The sequence below is a fragment of the Megascapheus bottae genome, chromosome 1, assembly GCF_031878675.1.
Source record: "Megascapheus bottae isolate mThoBot1 chromosome 1, mThoBot2.hap1, whole genome shotgun sequence".
NCBI classification, from domain to species: domain Eukaryota; kingdom Metazoa; phylum Chordata; class Mammalia; order Rodentia; family Geomyidae; genus Megascapheus; species Megascapheus bottae.
This window is the reverse complement of record NC_143509.1, coordinates 105,512,987-105,532,454: the sequence shown is the minus strand read 5'-3', so window position 1 is coordinate 105,532,454 and position 19,468 is coordinate 105,512,987. Positions and strand designations below refer to the sequence as shown.

General features: G+C 48.6%; 2 protein-coding genes across 2 annotated transcripts in view; one reads left to right on the top strand and one right to left on the bottom strand.

Moving 5' to 3' along the window:
• Positions 1 to 611: 611 nt before the first annotated feature.
• Ybey (ybeY metalloendoribonuclease) lies at positions 612 to 10,820 on the bottom strand. Its single transcript, XM_090350850.1, has 5 exons — positions 10,536 to 10,820; positions 8,971 to 9,226; positions 8,104 to 8,232; positions 3,169 to 3,237; positions 612 to 1,532 (listed from the first exon to the last, which is right to left on the bottom strand). Exons 2-5 carry the CDS (start codon positions 9,178 to 9,180, stop codon positions 1,446 to 1,448), a joined length of 495 nt encoding a protein of 164 aa, XP_090206976.1. The 5' UTR covers positions 9,181 to 9,226; positions 10,536 to 10,820; the 3' UTR covers positions 612 to 1,445.
• A 128-nt stretch (positions 10,821 to 10,948) lies between these two features.
• Positions 10,949 to 19,468, top strand: part of Mcm3ap (minichromosome maintenance complex component 3 associated protein) — a 49,722-nt gene continuing 41,202 nt past the window's right edge. The window contains exons 1-7 of the mRNA XM_090350863.1: positions 10,949 to 11,092; positions 11,323 to 12,637; positions 12,851 to 13,074; positions 15,120 to 15,198; positions 15,927 to 16,071; positions 16,721 to 16,911; positions 18,250 to 18,389. Of these exons, the coding sequence (XP_090206989.1) occupies positions 11,437 to 12,637; positions 12,851 to 13,074; positions 15,120 to 15,198; positions 15,927 to 16,071; positions 16,721 to 16,911; positions 18,250 to 18,389 (1,980 nt within the window). The 5' untranslated portion in view covers positions 10,949 to 11,092; positions 11,323 to 11,436. The remainder of the gene's footprint in view (positions 11,093 to 11,322; positions 12,638 to 12,850; positions 13,075 to 15,119; positions 15,199 to 15,926; positions 16,072 to 16,720; positions 16,912 to 18,249; positions 18,390 to 19,468) is intronic.

Below are 19,468 nucleotides of genomic sequence, written 5' to 3'. Positions count from 1 at the left end.
AGACCAGTGGCTTAAGTGGTAGTTGTAAGGTCAGCGGAAAGGAAACTCCAGGCGCGAAGGTTTATTGAGAGAGAGAATGAGAGAAAACAGACCTACAGCCGCACAAGATGGAGTCTGACAGAAAGGAGGGAGGGAGGGAGAGAGGGAGAGAGGGAGGGAGGGAGAGAGGGAGGGAGAGGGAGGGAAAGGGAGAGAGGGGGAGAGGGGGAGAGGGGGAGAGGGGGAGGGGGAGGGAGGGGGAGGGAGAGGGAGAGGGAGAGAGAGAGAGGAAGAGGACTTATGGCTGGAAGTAGGGGGCACAGCGGAAGCGGATGTGACCTCAGAGGATGAGGAAATACTTCAGTGGGGACCTCCCACTGCCCCCAGGCATGCCAGTTGCCAGGGTTACAGGTGCTGGGTGGGGATTTCCAGGATGCAGTGGGAGAGAGCCAAGGGAAGAAGTCATTTCTTCCAGTCAGACCTAACAGTGGTAATGGCAGAAAACAAAACAAAGTAACTCAAGGGCAGCATTCAAGTCCTGAGTTCACGCTCCAGGACCTGCATACACACACAGGTACACCCAGTCCCCCGGAAAATGCCACTGATGTGGCGAAATCTTTGTCTCTCATTAGTTACCGGTTATCCAACCTTCATTTATTGGCTGTGCCGGGATCTGCTATCAGCTCACTCTATCTGGTATCATCTCCATTTAGGAGCCTTGAAGCTTCTTAACACCTCAAAGGAGAGGGCATATACAAACAGTACCTCTTATGTCTACTTTTGTTAACTTGATATCTAAAAATAGGGAAACGTGTTGCTGTTGCCCCTTCTGTCCTCCCAGACATTATCTTATCACCCTTCACATGGTGGGGACCTGGGAGGAAATGGGGACCCAGCACCTGCCTTACCGGCCCCACCAAGTCTGTGCCTCATAAAGGCAGAAGATGTGAGCTTTGAGTTTCTTCCAACTTTCAGAAGAAAAGCAGGAAAACAGACCCCGTGAGATGTTCTAGCACCTGGCTCCATATCTTGGGGGAACAGGTGCTTTGTGTCACCGTGGTGAGGAGCCCCCCCTCCACTGCCCTAGGTTAGTGTCCACAGGGTAGGAGGGGGGCGCTGAGGGAAGAGTGGCTCTGCAGTTTCAGTAATGACGACACAGCTCAAGCAGGGCAGCACTGGCCTGCTGGGACCCGCTGACCACAGGGAAGCAAGGTTCCGGTCACAGAGTTCCTGGGGGTTGGGTGGGACAGGTGCCAAGCCCTGAAGCAGCCCAGGAGATTATGTGGACCCTCTCATTCTAAGGGCTTGGAGCTCTTCTGTTTGTAAACATGCAGACAGCTCCCTAGATTCCAGCAGTGAGGGATGGCGTCCTGTGGCTCTGTGGACATCACCTCTGGCAGAGCTTCCCTGTGAAGGACTCCACCAGCCCACTGTCTCCTTCACACATGTCTGGGAGCTCCGTGGCATCAGTAGAGGCCCCTGCTCAGGGGCTGGAGCCTGGCCCCCGTGCGTCGGCTTAGCTCCTCCAGCACCTGTTTTTCTTGGAGGTACATCTGGAACACAGGAGAACACTCACTGGTTAGGCCTCAAGGCACTCTTCTGAGGGGTTGCTCACTCTAGAAGGCCCCTCCCCAAAGTCCACCTTGGGAGTAGGGGCGGGTCAGGCGCAGGCCCAAGGGTGGTACCAGAGGCTGGTACCAGGAAGGGTACTGAGAAGGACTGGAGAAAGTGGGTATGCTGTAGGCACTGGAGGTGAACTGAGATAGCTGGAGGTCCTTTTTCTTTATTGAAAAGTCTTTTAGTGAGGTAAGCCAAGTTCAGAGAGACAGACTACATTTTTCTCTCATATGTGGAAGCTACATCTAATATACTCACACTGGGACGTGATAAATTCTATAGGACTCAAGGCATTCACACACCAAGACCAAGGGAAGGAACACGTGGGAGAGGAACACAGGTGCAATAGGTATGTGCATCTGATCACGTAAAATGAAGGCTGGAAGTGGAAACGAGGTTTCGTTCCCCCCTTTGCTTTTTCATTGTTCACTTATCTGCCTTTGGAAGGGTAAGCGGGACAAATGGAGGGACAAGGGTCCTCACTGGACACATGTGGGTGGGATGGGAGTGAGGGAAGGAGTGACCTGTCTTAGACAACTGTAACCTCTCTCACATCACCTTTAGAGTGGGTCATGGGGTTTGAACTCTGGGCCTGGGCACTGTCCCCATACTCTTCAGCTCAAGGCTACCACCCTATCCTTGAGCTAAGCCCCACTTCCCATTTTCTAGAGGTTAACTGGAGATTACAGTCTCAGGTCCTTTGGTGCCCGGGCTGGCTTTGAACCTTGATCCTCAGATCTCAACCTCCTGAGTAGTTAGGATTACAGGCATGAGCCATGAGCCCAGCTTAACAATTTAAAAAAAAAATGTTTCTTGGTGAGCTGGGTTGGCTTACAATACCGCAGCAGTCTATTAAGTACTGGCTGATAGTGACAGCAGAAGTACATGACTGCAGTGCCCATCAGCACCAGTGGAGAGCACCAGCTGCCAGCTCACTATTAAAAGAAGGGTCTCTCTACATGCTACTTCCATCTGGCTACTCCTCGGGCTGAGATCTGGGAAGGGAAGTCCCCGAGACTCTTATCTCCACTAAACTACCACATACCCACATCCATACAGCCAGAAGTGGAACTGTAGTTCAAGTGGTTATATGCCAGCCCTGTACTAAAAACTCAGGAACAGATCCAGGGCTGGCACAAAAGAAAAAAAAAGTTTCTCTTCCCATCAATACTAGGGCAAAGGGAATTTATCACTTGGCCATCTGCCCAGGTCTGCCTTCTTTTCTGGTACCCTGCAGGGTTCTGGACGGAGAGCCTTGTTTGGTTGGCACTGTTATCACTTGCATCATATCTTCAGTTTGGCTTCCTGCTGGTTGTTTGGGAGATGGAGGCTGACAGACTTTTCTGATCCTGCTGGTCCCAACCATGACTCTTCTAGATTTCTGAAGGGCTAGGACCCTGCCTTTCCATGGCAAGTTCTAATATAACTAAATGTTTTTGGGATATCCTATATTTGAAACACAAACTTGTGAGGCTTTTCATAAAGGGAAGGTCAGCTGCCATGGTTCCTGTCTTGGGCCTGGGGTGAGCAGAGGCTGGGCATTAGCCTGGATTGCCTTGGTAGTGCTCCTACCTTCTGCCACTCTGCCTCTGAATGATGTGTGAAGCCCAGCAGATGACAAAGTCCATGGGTGGCCGTCACCTGTCGGAATAATTAAAAAGCCAGCTCAGGAGCTAATCTAATAGTTGTCCTTTCAGTATCATCCCTAAGCTCATGGGTTGCCTTTGTCAAGACTGAGTTGTTCTATGCCAGGGTGCTAGGATAGGACCTTTGATATCTGTCCTGGGCAGAAATGAAGTACCCAGCTTCAGTACCCCCAAAGACAGAAACAATCTACCCACTCTTGGGGGCTGGGGTTGGGAGTGAGGAAACAGGAATGGAAGTTGTGGGGCCAGTTAAAGAGCTGTGCAGTTTGCTAGCTGGTCAACCAGTGTAGCTCCAGCACTTAGAGGCTGAGGGAGGAGAGTACTTCTTGGGTCTGAAGGAAACAGAAAGGGGAAAAAGTAGGAAAATAAGCCACATGTTAAGACTTTCTCCTCTATGTTTATTCCTTCACATGGAAATCTACTTCACAAAGAGAAATATAACTTCATTCCTACACTCATGTCATAAACCCACAGACTGAGGCAGGAGGGTCATGCATTAGGAGTAGACAGTGGAGTAAGACCATCAAAACCCAAAGTAAGCCTCTGTGGTGGCTCACGCCTGTCATCCTAGCTGCTCAGGAGGCTGAGATCTGAGGATCAAGGTTCAAAGCCAGCCCGGGCACTAAAGACTGTGAGACTCTTTTTTTTCTTTTTTTGTGGGTCATGGGGCTTGAACTCTGGGCCTGCACTGTCTCTGAGGTCTTCAGTGAAAAGTTACCACCCTACCCTTGAGCCAAGTTCCACTTCCCGTTTTCTAGAAGTCAATTGGAGATATGAATCTCAGGTCCTTTTGTGCCTGACCAAAAATAAAAATAAAAGGAAAGTGGGGGCCTGGAGTTTGGCCTAGTGGTAGAGTGCTTGCCTACCACGCACAAAGACTTGGGTTTGATTCCTCCATTACACATACACAGAAAAAGCCAGAAGTGGTGCTGAAGCTCAAGTGGTAGAGCTTTAGCCTCGAGAAAGCCCAAGGACAGTGCTCAAGTCCTGAGATCAAGCCCCAGGACTGGCGCAAAAGAAAAAAAAAGTGTCTAGGATTTGTCTGGACAGACAATTCTCAGCTCTTAGCCTAAATCCTCAGATCTCAGCCTCCTGAGTAGCTAGGATTATAGGCTGGAGCTATTGGTACCCAGTACCAATAGTAGTATGCATTACTATTCTTGTTAATAAGTCTGCTTAGATTTCCCATCTGTCTTGTTCTTAAGTTCTTTTCTATGGAAGTGTCAAGGACCCTTATGTGGCTTGATTAGAAGTAACTCTCTCTTCTCTCAGAGACAGACCTAAGTGTTTAGAACCAGCTTGAGGACCACAGTGGGATACTACCACCCCTGCTCAAGACATGTTATGCATGCAGCAAGGGAAAGGGGACAAATGGAAGAGGGGAAGGGGGAAGGGGGAAGGCTGGTGCTAGCCACTCCAAGGTAAGAGGGCAGAAGCTGAGGGCCACAGCCTTCAACCTAGGCCTGACTCTGGAGAGGGAAAACTTCACTACAGGGGAACATGAGACTAGGGATTAGAGGTATGGAATACATCTGATTTTACTGAGCTCTGTAGAGAAGCTCAGCTAAGTGGGGAGAGCAGTGTGAGACTTTTAGTCTGTCTCCATCCAGCCAAGGTTGGGCTGTACCCCTAGAAGAGAAGGATGAAAAAGAGTGCAAAACTGTGGGCAGGGGATAGGTCTGTGTCTAGGAGATTGGGAGCCTTCTTGATGAAGTCTGGTAAGGCACCATGTGTGTGGGAGGGAGCTGGTGCAGTGAGGGTAGGACAGAGGCCATTCCTCATGAAGACCACACCTCCCTTGAAGTCAAGGGAGATCAGCTGAGGTCCTGGGAGGGTTCACCTGGGCCCAAGGGCCAGCACCAGGATGCTGAAGATCCCAGGAAGAAGAAGAGTGGGTTGGCTTTCCACTTGAGAGTGCTGGGGGAAGAAATAAAACAGAATTTTCTGGAACTGGTGGAACCACAGGTCCAGCCTTAGCTCTTGAGGTGTGGAGGGCGTGGGGATGGGAGATCAGAAGGTTCTCCAGAAGCCCCATTTTACATTGAATAGCCTACAGGCTTGACTGCAGTCTACTTTGACTGTAGTCAAAGTTATCTTTGGCTACCTTTAGTGGACCCAACTTCCTTTTATTTTTTGGCTCAGACTTGAACTCAGATCCTTAATCTAACTGAATTTTCTTGTTCACTAAGAGTTGATACTCTACAGCTTGAGCCATGTCTCCAGTCTGTTTTTTTGCTGGCTAATTGGAGATGGAGTCTCACTGACTTTTCTGCCTGGGCTCACTTTAAATCTTGATCCTCCACATTTCAGCCTTCTGAGTAGAGTAGCTAGGATTATAGGTATGAGCTACTGGCACCTAGGCTAGGCTTATTTATTTGAATTTCTGAAGTCAGGTTATGAGTACAATGTTTTTTTTTTTTTTGGGGGGGGTGACATGGGGCTTGAGCTCTGGGCCTGAGCTGTCCCTGAGCTCTTTAGATCAAGGTTACCTCCCTACCCTGGAGCAACAGCCCAACTTCCCATTTTCTAGTGATTGAAGAGTCATATAGCTTTGTAGTGCTGGGCAGGCTTTGAACGTGATTCTCTTAGCCTCCTGAGCTGCTAGGATTACAGGTGTGAGCCAATGCACTCAGCTTTTTTTTTTAAAGGCCGGTCTTGGGGTTTGAACGCATGGCCTAGTGCTGTTGCTGAGCTACAGTTCCACTTTAGGCTTCTTGATGGTTACTTGAAGATATGAGCCTCACAGACTTTCCTATCTGGGCTGGCCTCAAACCATAATCCTCTGGTCTTAGCTTCTGATTATAGGTGTGAGACACTGGAGTGTACTTTCAATGTATTTTGATCAGTATCACTTCTTCCTCCATCAAGCTCCTTCATTTGGCTAGGCCCACTTACTTTTTTTTTTTTGGTGGGTCATGGGGCTAGAACTCTGCCTGGGCCCTGTCCCTGAGCTCTTTAGCTCAAGGCCACCACCCTACCCCTGGGCCTAGGTGTTGTCCCTGAGCTCTTCAGCTCAAGGCTACCACCCAACCCTTGAGCCAAGCCCCACTTCCCGTTTTCTAGAGGTTAATTGGAGATAAGTCTCAGGTCCTTTTTTTGTGCCCGTGCTGGCTTTGATCCTTGATCCTCAGATCTCAGCCTCCTGAGTAGCTAGTATTACAGGTGTGAGCTATCTGCACTGGCCAGCTACGCCCACTTTCTAACAAGCTTTATAGTCCTCATATTCTAACTTCCCTATGATTATTAAATATAACCTGGTATTTCAGCTTGAAATACTTCTAGTTTCTACTATCTCCTAAAGGTTGTAATCTTTTTGCCATGGTACTTCGGTAACCTTCCGTGAAGATTTGGAGGATCAAATGCGTGAGGCTAGAGCCCAATACAAAAGTAATGAGGATCCATCTCTAATCTAAAGTTAGGAATAGTTCACACCTGAAATCTCAGCTACAGGGAGTCATAGAAGCACAGTCTTAAACAGCCTGGGGAAAAAACATGAGACACTGCCTGAAAACTAAAGCAAAATAGAGCTGAGGCATGGGTCCAGTGGTAGAGTACCTGCTTAGCAAACACTAGGCCCTGAGTTGACCCTAGAACCTTCCAAAAACAAACAAACAACAAAAAAACTACCCCTCAAACTCCCAAAGTTGATGTAACCTCTTTCATCTTCTTCCATTGTGAAACATGTTCAGGGTAACTTGAATCTATGTTCCTGAGCCATGGTCACTCATATTTAGTTCAGAATAAGTTATTTTCTTACACCCTTAAAAGCAGAGTTGTTAGATGGCATTGGTGGCTCATACCTGTAATCCTAGCTACTGAGGAAGCTGAGATTTGAGGATTCAAAGCCAGCCTGGGTAGAAAAGTCCTTGAGATTCTTTTTTTTCCTGCTAGTCCTGGGGCTTGAACTCAGGGCCTGGGCACTGTCCTTGGGCTTTCTCAAAGCTAGCACTCTACCACTTGAGCCTCAGCACCACTTTTAGCTTTTTCTGTGTATGTGGTACCAAGAAATCGAACCTGAGTCTTTGTGCATGCTAGGTAAGTACTCTATCATCAGGCCACTTTCCTTACCCCTTGGGATTCTAGAGCCTTGAGTACAAAGAGGCTTAGGGACAGCACTCAGGCTTGGAGTTCAAGCCAAAAGGCAAGGGGGAGAGGTGTGGGAAGGAGAGTTGTTATTTTATATTGACAGAAGAACAGTGTCTAGTCACATAGATCTCAGGGCTCAAACCTCTGCTACACCACTCCGTGTAGGTCTCAGGAAGGAAGTTTGCAATTTCATGGGGTCTCCTAGGAAGCCTTACTTTAGGTCACTCAGAAGTTCTAGTATGTCCTGACATTCTGCCAAAGGAAGGAATCTAGATCGAACCAACTGGCAAACCTGAGGACACGCTTCACTTGTCAGAACACTTTTCTTTCTCTTACATCTAGCTGAGGAAAGACAAATCTAGAATGTCCTGGAGTCCCTCCTACTTATGGCAGCTTAATAAGCACCTGATCCAGGAAATGGAGGCACAGCTTAAGTGGTAGGGCCATAGCTATGAGCAAAAGAGCCAAGCAAGACTGGAAGGCCTTTAGTTCAAGCCCTAGTACCAGCATTCATCTGCATGCATGCAGATACAGCTCCACATCAGAAGAGAACAAGCAAGCAAGAACTAAAGAAATGAAGCTGATCCTGCAAGTCTTTGCAGGCATGGTGAGATAAAGACTGAGAAGGTGCAGGAGCTCCCGTTTCCACTGTTGTGTTGTTTGTATGTTCTCCTACAGCAACACTGTGGACACTAGTCTGCACGCAGTCTCTTCTCAGCCTCTCTGAGTCTGTGTTCTGTTAGCCAGGATGTGTGATTCCAGCACGACCACTTACAGTCAGGATGTCATAGTAGTCCTCTTTTTCTCTGCACTGCTGGAGGATATATTCCACTCCTAGGAAAATGTCTCCCAAATTATAATCATCTCGAATATCTGGTTGCGGAAATTCACCTGCTTTCAGATTCTAAAAATGAGCAAACAGACTTGGAGGATACCATTTCAGCAACAGTAATCCAACCACAAGACTGGGCCAGCAACTGCCAGAGGACACCTGGCTTTCTGACCACAGCAGGCCCAGACTGCACTGCATTCCTGAGGCAGGGTACCAGCCAGGGTTAAGGGGAGTGAGTGCACTCCACAACCATTACACCTTTTTCCTTCTTTGGAAACTACCAGATTACAGCATACATTGAGTTCTGAACTCAATCTCATTTGATTGGCTTAACTGCTAGGCTCGAGCCTCTAGACCAGGTTTGTTCTCTTCCCACCTCCACGGAGTTTTACAGACTTTTTGGCCTGGCTGGCTTTTGAACTGTGTTTGTCCAGATTTCAGACTCCTGAATAGTTAGTTAGGCTGCCAGCATGAGCTACCAGTGTCTAACTTATATGTGTGTTTTAAAGGCTCTCAAAGCACTATATACTGTACTTTCCAAAAGGATTGGTCCAATTTTTCAGGCTACTAGCAATAAGCAAAACTTTATACAATGCAAATATCTATGACATCATTATTTAAAATGTTTACCCCAGTTTCTTTTCAGTGTTATCCCATTTTCCCAATACAAACATATTACTAAAGTCACACATTTCACACTTTCATGTAATTTCAAAAAATTTCAAAAACAAAATAACCATATCTGTCCTAAAAATTGCTTGACCACCCAAGAAAGCTTGATCAGAAGGAATTTTTTTGTTGTTGTTTTACCTCATGAAATGGAAAAGAAAGCACATCAGTTGGGATGTCTTTCTTTCTGTAGATCTTATTAATATGCTGAATATTCTTGTTGTCAACACAGATGAGCCCCAGGTCAAATTTCTGCACTCCTAAAATAGTCCTCACAATCTCCATCTTCCTTCGAAGTGGCATTCTCCTAATGGGGATCACTTGCTGTAGGTTTCTAATCACCAAACTCATTTCAGGAAGAATACCCAGCCAGCCCTTTCAAGTGTTTTCAAGGAACCTGTGGTTAACGTTGAGAGACTCATCAATTCTGTAAAGTGATAAATGCTATAAAAACACACATGCATTCACAACTAAATCACTTTATTTGCTGGAATCTGTTCAAAATTTTGAGAAATTCAAACTTAACATAAGAAGACATAAAGCTGAAGGGTACAAAAGGAAGCAATGGAAGCTCAAGCAAACCAGGACTGATAATGGCCTTGAGGATTTAAAAACTAGTAGGAAGGACAGGGGCTTTAACAGTGAAGGGTGTGGCTCTGTGTTAGGACACAGGAGAGATGTGGACCCAGCATGGGAGAGTGATGGCAGAGTCTGTGTGTCCAAGGCGTGGAGAGGTAGGTGTGCGGAGACGGGGGTGGTGGAGAGAGGGGTGCGTGTGTGGACGGAGGTGCATGCTGATGGAGGTGCGTGTGTGGACGGGGGTGTGTGTGGAGACGGGGGTGTGTGACGGAGGTGCGTGTGTGGACGGGGGTGTGTGACGGAGGTGCGTGTGTGGACGGGGTGTGTGTGGAGACGGAGGTGCCTGTGGAGATGGGGGTGCGTGTGTGGACGGAGGTGCATGCTGAAGGAGGTGTGTGTGTGGAGACAGGGGTGTGTGGTGATGGAGGTGCGTGTGTGGACGGGGGTGCGTGTGGACGGAGGTGCGTGTGGAGACGGGGGTGGTAGAGACGGGGGTGCGTGTGTGGACGGAGGTGCATGCTGATGGAGGTGCGTGTGTGGACAGGGGTGCGTGTGGAGATGGGGGTGCGTGTGTGGACGGAGGTGCGTGTGGAGATGGGGGTGCGTGTGTGGATGGAGGTGCGTGTGTGGATGGGGGTGCGTGTGGAGATGGGGGTGCATGTGTGGACGGAGGTGCGTGCTGATGGAGGTGCGTGTGTGGACGGGGGTGCGTGGTGATGGAGGTGCACGTGTGGACGGGGTGCGTGTGTGGAAGGAGGTGCGTGGTGATGGAGGTGCGTGTGTGGACAGGGGTGCGTGTGGAGATGGGGGTGCGTGTGTGGACGGAGGTGCGTGTGGAGATGGGGGTGCGTGTGTGGACGGAGGTGCGTGGTGATGGAGGTGCGTGTGTGGACGGGGGTGCGTGGTGATGGAGGTGCGTGTGTGGACGGAGGTGCGTGTGGAGACGGGAGGGTGTGGCGATAGAGCCCAGTGCGGACCGCCGGCGGTCGGGGCCCCGGGCGCGGGCGGAGGGCGGGGCGGGGGGAAGGTCGGGACCCAGGAGAGCGGGGGAAGGTCAGGGCGGGGGAGGGTGGGAGGGCGGGACCCCGGGCGCGGGCCACGAGCACCCCGCCGCACCCCGTACGTACCGAGTGAGCCGGACCGGGAAGGCCGCCCTGGGCTGTGTTCCGCCCGCCGCGGTACGGCCGGTGCCTGCGGTCTTCCGTGCCGAGTGCGCAGCGCGGAGAGCGGCGGGAGGAGGAGGGCTGGAGGAAGGCTGGAGGGCGTCGGGACCCGGCTTCCAGCCGGGCTTCCGGGGCGGGCCGAGCCGGGCTTCCGGGGCGGGCCGAGCCGGGCTTCCGGGCAGGACTTCCGGCGTGCGGGCGGTGCGCGCCGGTCCGCCGCCCTCGGAGCCCCCTCACTCCCGGCTCCCCCACTCTCCGGTTCCCCCTCCAACGGCGCCGCTGCGCCGCGGGGCGCGAAGCCTGCTCAGCGGCCGCCGGGCGGAGGCCGCGCCGGGGAGGGCCGCGCCGGGGAGGGCTCGGCTCGGCTCCGCCGGGCGCTCCGCCTGGACGCGGGCTCCTCTGCGGGCCGGGTCCTACGCAGTCGCCTTGGCGGGGAAAGGCCGGCGGTCCGGCGCCCGGTGACTCGAGGAGCGTGCGGTGGGAGGCCGCGGGGGCCGCCGCGATTCCGCCGCGGCTCGGGCGTAAGTAACGGCTTCCCGGGAAGTCCGCGCGTCCGGACCCGCCGACGCGGGGGGACGCGGGCCGTTCCCTCTCCCCTCTTCTCGCGGTGTCGGAAGGTGAACGCGAGGCCGGGCAGCTCGGGGTGTGAGACCTGGGCGTTAAGCCTGCGTGATGGGCCTCAGGGTCTCCGTCCTTCGGGTTGACCTGAGATTCGAGACGTGCTGTGATGAGGTGAATTTTTGTCTTTCAGTGTATCCTGAAGATGAAGGGAGCCCCCCCCTAGTGCGACAGGCTGTTTAAAGAAGAGGACTTGGTCTTTTCTGTTCTGTTCTTTTTGGTAAAGGTAGTATTTATTGGCTCGAAGATGAATCCAGGGAACCCTTTTGGTGGGCAGCAGCCTAGTGCTTTTGCAACATCTTCTAGTGCTGGAGGTACATTTCAGGCTAAGCCACCATTTCGATTTGGTCAACCCTCTGTTTTTGGGCAAAGTAACACATTATCTGGCAAGAACCAGGTCTTTTCACAGGTACCCAGCTTTGTAGCACCTCCTGGAATAAGTCATTCCTCTTCAGAACAAACATTTGGCCTCACCCAAACCTCAAGTGCTGGACTCTTTTCTGGACTCGAACACACTCCTTTTGTAGCTACATCTGGGCCTTCAAGTTCACCTGTGCCTGGAAACCCAGGATTTAATCTCAAAACATCTACCAGTGTTGGGGCTTTCCCAAGCACGTCCACATTTGGACCAGAAGCTGGAGAAATAGGGAGCTCTGGCTTTGGGAAAACAGAATTCAGCTTTAAAACTCTGGAAAATGCAGTGTTCAGACCAATCCTGGGGACTGAGTCTGAGCCAGAAAAAACACAGAGCCAGGTTACTTCTGGATTTTTTACATTTTCCCATCCAGTCAGTAGTGGACCTAGCAGCCTGACCCCTTTTTCTTTTCCTCAGGTGACAAGTAATTCAGCTACCAATTCAAATTTTATCTTTTCGAAACCAGCTAATACTAATAACCCCTCTGCTTTTGCTCCTGCTTTGTTAAACCAAAATATAGAAGAAGAGAAGAGAGGGTCTAGACCAGTGTTTGGAGGTTCCAGTAGTAGCTTCAGCAGCTTTGCCATATCATCTGGGTCTTTAGGAGAACCCTTTTCTGCTGGCAAAACAAGTGCCCGGCAAGGGTGTGAAGAAGCTGTTTCCCAAGTGGAGCCACTTCCCAGCCTCATGAAGGGACTGAAAAGGAAAGAGGACCAGGACCGCTCCCCAAGGAGGCATGGCCACGAGACAACAGAAGACCCTGACCCCCTGTCCAGGGGTGACCATCCTCCAGATAAACGACCCGTCCGCTTGACGAGATCCCGGGGAGGCACTTTGTTTGGCCGGACAATAAAGGATGTCTTCAAAAGCAATAAAGAAGTAGGTCGTCTGGGCAACAAGGAGTCTAAAAAGGAAAGTTTTGTCGAGTCTGGGGAAAATGAACCATCTCGAGGGAGTCAGGCTGTCCTGGCACCTTCCCGGCTTCCAGGTGTGAATAAAGAGGAAGAAGCTGAAAGTAGAGATAAAAAAGAAGGTGAGTTCTAAAGGTGTTGGGCAGAGTGTATGCTGCTGGTGGGTTCTCAATGAGATCCCTAGCATAGCTTGATTTTTCTGATAAGTCCCCTGTATATTAGGAATCCTGACATAGGGCCTTGGAGATTTTCCTTTGCTTTTACACAGTTGATGCCTCCTGTTGTATGAGAATTAACGTCTGATGGGTTTATATGTCCATTTTCTGAACTCCTAGATTCTTTGAGGGGAACTCCAGTGCACCAGAATAAAAGAAGTGAGAGCACTGACAGTCTTGGAGGCTTTTCTCCATCAGAAGCCACAGCTATCCAGTGTAAGAACATCCCTGATAGTCTTAACGACAGAGCCATCCTGGAGAACTACTTCAGTAAGGTCGCTAAGGTGCAACGCATCTTCACCAGGCGCAGCAGAAAGCTTGCAGTAGTGCACTTTTTTGATCATGTAAGTATTCCCAGCTTGCTACTTGTTATTCCAGAAGTAAACTTTATCACTTCTTTTTTTAACATGTTAGTACTAGATTACAAACTCAGAGTCTCATGTTTATTAAACCTCGGCCTCCCAGACGGTGGATTTCAGATCTCGGGGTTACCATGCAGTCACCACACCAGTATCTATTTCTGGACCTTTTTTTTTTTTTTTTGTCACCCCAATGAGTAACCCAAATAAGCGTTCAGCAGTAACTCCATCCCTCTGCCTTCAGTCCCTAGTTATCTCAACTTTCTGTTGCTATGGATTTGCTTATTCTACACATGTCTCACACACACACACACATATACACATATATATGCATGTAAATACATATATATGTCCCTATATATAGAATGACAAAATATTTGTATTTTTGTGTAATTTGTTTTACCTTAAGTAATTTATTTTTGGTTGAGGGACTCGAACCCTGGGCCTGGGTGTTGTCCTTGAGCTCTTCAGCTCAAGGCTGCCACTCTACCCCCTGAACCACAGCACCGCTTCTGGTTTTCTGGAAGTTAATTGGAGATAAGTGCCCCTGCTGGATTTGAACCTCTGATTCTCATATTTCAGCATTCTGAGTAGCTAAGGATTACAGGCATTATTTATTTATTTATTTATTTTTGCCAGTCCCGGGACTTGAACTCAGGACCTGAACAGAGTCCTTGGGCTTTCTTTCTCAAGGCAAGAGCTCTACCACTTAAGTCACAGTACCACTTCTGGCTTTTTCTAAGTATGTGGTACCAAGGAATTAAACCTGGGTCTTTGTGCATGCTAGGCAAGCATTCTACCACTAAGCCAAACTCCTGTAGGTTTTTTTTTGTGTGTGTGTGGGGGGGGCGTTCAAAACTTGCACTCTGGCCTCGGTGCTGTCCCTGAGCTCTTCAGCTCAAGGCTATGGCCCTACTCCTGGGCCTGGGCTGTTATCTCTGAGCTCTTCAGCTCAAGGCTACCGCCCTACCCCTTGAGCCACAGCTCTATTTCCTATTTTCTAGTAATTAATTGTAAATAAGAGTCTCAGAGTCTCAGGTCCTTTTGTGCCTGGGCTGGCTTTGAACCTTGGTCCTCAGATCTCAACCTCCTGAGTAGCTAAGATTACAGACGTGAGCCACCACACCCGGCTTGATCCTCATTTTTAAAAGTTATGTTTGCCTGTCTAATACGTGTATTGTTTCAGTGGAACCTTAGGGTTTTTTTTTTATTACATATTTGACATGAAGATACATTGCTTTTGTGAATAGTTTACTGATACAGATGCAGCTGGCTGCCCCACCCTTTATTTGCAAACACTGCTGTGATATGGCTTTTTGTCTTGTGGTAAACATTATTTCATGTGTATCATTTTGTAGCTGCCGTTGGTATGTAAGTAAGTATGACTTGGCAATCTTTCTTTTTTTTTTTAAATGTACAGTGGTTTTATTGATGTGTACATTCCAATATGTTCACAGTTGCAAGATAATGAGGCCCACTCAGTATTGCACTTCATTAAAATTTCAGGCTCAAACTTAACCTAGAAGTTTAAGTGAAACTGCATTTGTAATTTAGTAATTCATATACAGGACAAACATTGATATCTTTATATACAATGTGATTCTTGTTACCTTTATATACAGTGTGATACTTGTTACATTATATGCTGTCCTAGGCAGTCTTTATTTCTGTGTATGTATGTGATCAGCTGGTGAGATTTATCTTGCCAAATACTAAGGGTCAGGTTTCTGGATTTTATCGTAGTCAAGTTGTCAATTTCAAGAATGTGAAGAACAAATTCATACTTGTTAGACAGGTAAGGGATGATATGGGCAGTAAGGGCTGTGACTTCCGTAACTGAAGGCAGACGGTGTGTGCAACAAGGGCTGTGGCACTGTAACCAAAGGCAGGTGATGTTGGCTTAGCAGTGGAGGGATTGGCATCACTGTTGCTTGCTTGCAGGACAGTGGCTCTCTGTGGTTTTGAGTGGTTTGTTCTGTTTCCTATGTTCTCCGGATGTCCTCACACTTGGTGTTTATGGACTTTTTCAGGAATCTGCAGCTCTGGCTCGAAAGAAAGGGAAAAGTTTGCATAAGGATGTGGCTATTTTTTGGCACAAGAAGAAGATCAGTGAGTTTTCAGTTTTTCTTTCCTTATGCTAATGTTCTGTGTGCAGGGCCTGTTTACTTCCCAATCTGAGCCCTTCCCCAGGGCCATTGGGTGACAGACCCCATGCAAAACCTATGTCTCATAGTTTGTTTCTTTTTCTTCTTTGTGGGACATGTGGCTTGAACTCTGCCTGGGCGCTGTCCCTGAGCTCTTTAGCTCAAGGCTACCACCCTACCCTGATCTAAGCCCCACTTCCCATTTTCTAGAGGTTAATTGGAGATAAGAGTCTCAGGTCCTTTTGTGCCAGGCTTTGAACCTTGATCCTCAGATCTCAGCCTTGTGAGTAGCTAGGATTACAGATGTGAGCCACCAGCAGGTCAGCTCATAGTTTGTTTCGTGGATACTTTTTATAATCACTGTAACAACTGTTAAGAATTTTACTTTTTATAATCACTGTAACAACTGTTAAGAATTTTACTTACTCAAAAACTGAAAATTCCAGGGTCAGGAGTTTAGCCTAGTGGTAGAGTGCTTCCCTAACATGAAGACCCAGGTTTGGTTTCTTGGTACCACATACATAGAAAAAACAGGAGTGGTGCTGTGGCTCAAGTGGCAGAGTCTAGCCTTGAGGAAAAAGACCAAGGACGGTGCTCAAGCCCTGAGTTCAAGTCCCAGAAGTGGCAAAAAAAAAAAAAAAAACCTAAAAATTCCAGTATAAACTCTTGTTTTGACTACTGCTGTACCTTTAGGTCCCAACAAGAAACCTGTCTCCCTGAAGGAGAAGAAACTTGGTGACAGTGAAGCTAGCCAGGGAATGGAGGATGCATCCTTCCAGCACTCTTCGCTTGGCAAGCCTATAGTGAGGGCTGCAACTGGCAGCCTCCTGAATAAGAGGTGGGACTGGCCTTTCCTGCCATGTTAAGGAAGACAGATGGACAGATGGGAAGCAGGGTTGCAGTGTGGCACTTGAGGGGTGGGAACAAGAGTGTATAGTTAGAGGTTCCTGGGAGTGAAAGGCAATGATCCTTTTTTTTTTTTTTTGCCAGTCCTGGGCTTGAGCTCAGGGCCTGAGCACTGTCCTTGGACTTTCTCAAGGCTAGAACTCTACCACTTGAGCCTCAGCACCACTTCCGGCTTTTTCTATATATGTGGTACGAGGAATCGAACCCGGGTCTTTGTGCATGCTAGACAAGCACTTTAACCACTAGGCCAAATTCCGGGCCGGCAATGATCCTTTTAAAAATGGTCCTTGGCTGGGAGTTTGGCCTAGCGGTAAGAGAGCTTGCCTAGCATGCGTGAAGACATGGGTTCGATTCTTCAGTACCACATACATAGAAAAAGCCGGAAATGGTGTTATGGCTTAAGTGGTAGAGCTCTAGCCTTGAGAAAGTCCAAGGACAGTGCTCAGACCCTGAGCTCAAGTCCCAGGACTGGCAAAAAAAAAAAAAAAAAAAAAAAAAAAATGGTCCTTAATGGGATTTGGCAGTGTGGCGTAGTGGGAGTGATAGTGACATGAGATGCTTTCTGTGCTGTTCCTCTGTAGTTCTCCAGTGAAGAAGCCAAGTCTTGTGAAGGCCCACCAGTTTGAGGGAGACCCTTTTGACTCTGGGTCTGAGGGCTCTGAGGGCCTTGGGCCATGTGTGTCATCTCTCAGTACCCTGATAGGTACCATGGCTGAAACATCAGAGGATAAATACCGCCTGCTTGACCAGAGAGACAGAATCATGCGGCAAGGTATGGTTCCTAGCCTTCCTGGCAAGGTCATGGTGGATGAAGTAGGTCCACCAGAGTGTGAGTGTGCCAGTTGATGGGGTTCTGTTGCTGTAGGGTCTTGGGGCCTCTGTGTGCCACATGTAGTCATGTTCTGCCCATTCTCCTGCTGACGAGTACTGTGTTTATCCATACGTGTAAATATGCTTGGTGGTGGAGGGTGGAGGCACTGCTTACACTCACTGCCAGTGGGTTGAGCAGGAATTGGAAAAGCAGAGGCAAGGGGCGATTCTTTATTTTACACATTGTTAAATTGTAAGCTTGGCTGTATTTCATTCCAAAAGTATTCTGTTTCTGGAAGTACATTATAGAGTCATACTTATAGTCTTGGTGACTTGGGGGGTAGAGACAAGGAAGATTTCTGTCCAGGGTAGCCCAAGCACAATGCAAGATCCTACTCAAACAGTCCTAACTCTGTAACTATGTGGTGAGGAGGATGGACTTATCTAAGGCATGCCCACCTAACTCCAATTAGATGACTCAGTGCTGAGAATTCTGGAGTACTGGCATGTGACAGGGTTATGTGCCCTGTGCATGTCCTGCCCCTCACCACCGAGGTTTATAGGACTCAGAGGGCAGTGTGCTGTCCCTCAGCAGGATGTGCCCACTATTTTTTTTTTTTTTTTTTGCCAGTCCTGGGCTTGAGCTCAGGGCCTGAGCACTGTCCTTGGACTTTCTCAAGGCTAGAGCTCTACCACTTGAGCCTCAGCACCACTTCCAGCTTTTTTCTATGTATGTGGTACCGAGGAATCGAACCCGGGTCTTCATGCATGCTAGGCAAGCACTTTAACCACTAGGCCAAACTCCCGGTCCCTGTGCCTGCTATTTGTATGGGTGGCTCTGTGACTTGCAGGAGCAGCCCTGACATGGGGGTTTTGGTGAGACTTGTGCCTACTTGAAATAACCTTGGCCAGGCTTTTGAGACTCAGAGTTTATTTATTTTTGGTAAATTATAACTTCCAAAATTATTATTATTATTTATTTATTTATTTATGTCGGTCATGAGGCTTGAACTCTGGGCTTGGGCTCTTTCCCTGAGCTCTTCAGCTCTGCCACTTGAGCCACAGCACTACTTTGGGTTTTCTGGTAGTTAATTGGAGAAAAAAGCCTCATGGATTTCCTGCCCTGCCTGGCTTTGAGCTTCAATCCTTAGGTCTCAGCCTCCAGATTACTAGGATCACAGGTGTGAGCCACCAGCACCTGGCTATTTTTTCCTCTTATCACAGCGATATACTTCTATGAGTTTTCCATATTTGTGTGGCACATAACATACATGTTTATCTCTTGCTTAACATCATTCAGCTCGGGTGAAGAGGACTGATCTGGACAAAGCCAGGACTTTTGTTGGGACTTGCCCTGACATGTGTCCTGAGAAGGAGCGCTACATGAGGGAGACTCGAAGCCAGCTGAGTGTATTTGAAGTGGTCCCTGGGACCGACCAGGTGAAATGCTGTGTCTCCACTGAGCTGGGCCCCTTGCCCTTATTTTGATTATTTTCTGAACTTGAGAATGTTTCAGGTGGTTTGCTCAGAAATATACATCAGTCTAGATCCATTTGCTCTTCAGTTCTGACTGTGGGCTTTTCAACCTGACTGGGTTTGGGCTGATGTGTGGAGTTCCTATCCAGAAGCTGGCATTACCTCAGAGGCCTGGGCTTCCAGACAGGGACCGGAGATGCCCAGAGCTCAGACCTGTGAATGTCTCTGCTTTCCTTCATATCCACAAGTCTGCAGCCTCCCAAAGGTGGAAGGGGCAGCCTTAGATTTGTGGTGGGGAAGTGGCCTTTGTTCTACTGGGCTTGCTTCTATTCCCCTGTTGGTCCTCACTGTTCACCTCCATTTCATTTCTGGTCTATGTAGACTTAACTTGGTGTTTGAAAATGGCCAAGGCCTCTGATATTGCTTGAAAGTCCTTTACTTGTTTCTTCTTTGTGCTTTGGATCTGGACAGGTGTGTCTTCACTTAAATTAGTTTGTTTTCTTTTTTAATTAAAAAAAAAAATGTCAGTCATGGACCTTGAACTCTGGGGCTGGGTGCTCTTCAGCTCAAGACTAGCGCTCTACCATTTGAGCCATAGTACCATGTCTGGTTTTCTGGAGGTTAATTGGAGATAAAGTCTCCTGGACCTTCCTGCCTGGGCTGGCTTTGAACTGTGATCCTCAGATCTCTGCCTCCTGAGTGGCTAGGGTTACAGGCAGGAGCCACCAGCACGTGGCTTAAATTATGTATTCTTCTTATTCTTTTTTTTTTTTTTTCTTTGCCAGTCCTGGGGCTTGAATTCAGGGCCTGAACACTGTCCTTGGGCTCTACCACTTGAGCAACAGCATCACTTCCAGCTTTTTTTCTATGTATGTGGTACTGAGGATTGGAATCAGGTCTTTGTGCATGTTAGGCGATCACTCTACCACTAGGCCAAACTCCTGGCCCCTTAAATTACTTCTTTTTTTTTTTTTTTGCCAGTCCTGGGCTTGAGCTCAGGGCCTGAGCACTGTCCTTGGACTTTCTCAAGGCTAGAGCTCTAC

Coding starts and splice junctions, on each gene's coding strand:
- Ybey (XM_090350850.1), bottom strand. CDS start 9,180: ATGAGTTTGGTGATTAGAAACCTACAGCAAGTGATCCCCATTAGGAGA. Junction 8,233..8,970: donor TTTCTTTTCCATTTCATGAG/GTAAAACAACAA, acceptor GCTCATTTTTAG/AATCTGAAAGCAGGTGAATT. Junction 3,238..8,103: donor ACTACTATGACATCCTGACT/GTAAGTGGTCGT, acceptor TTATTCCGACAG/GTGACGGCCACCCATGGACT.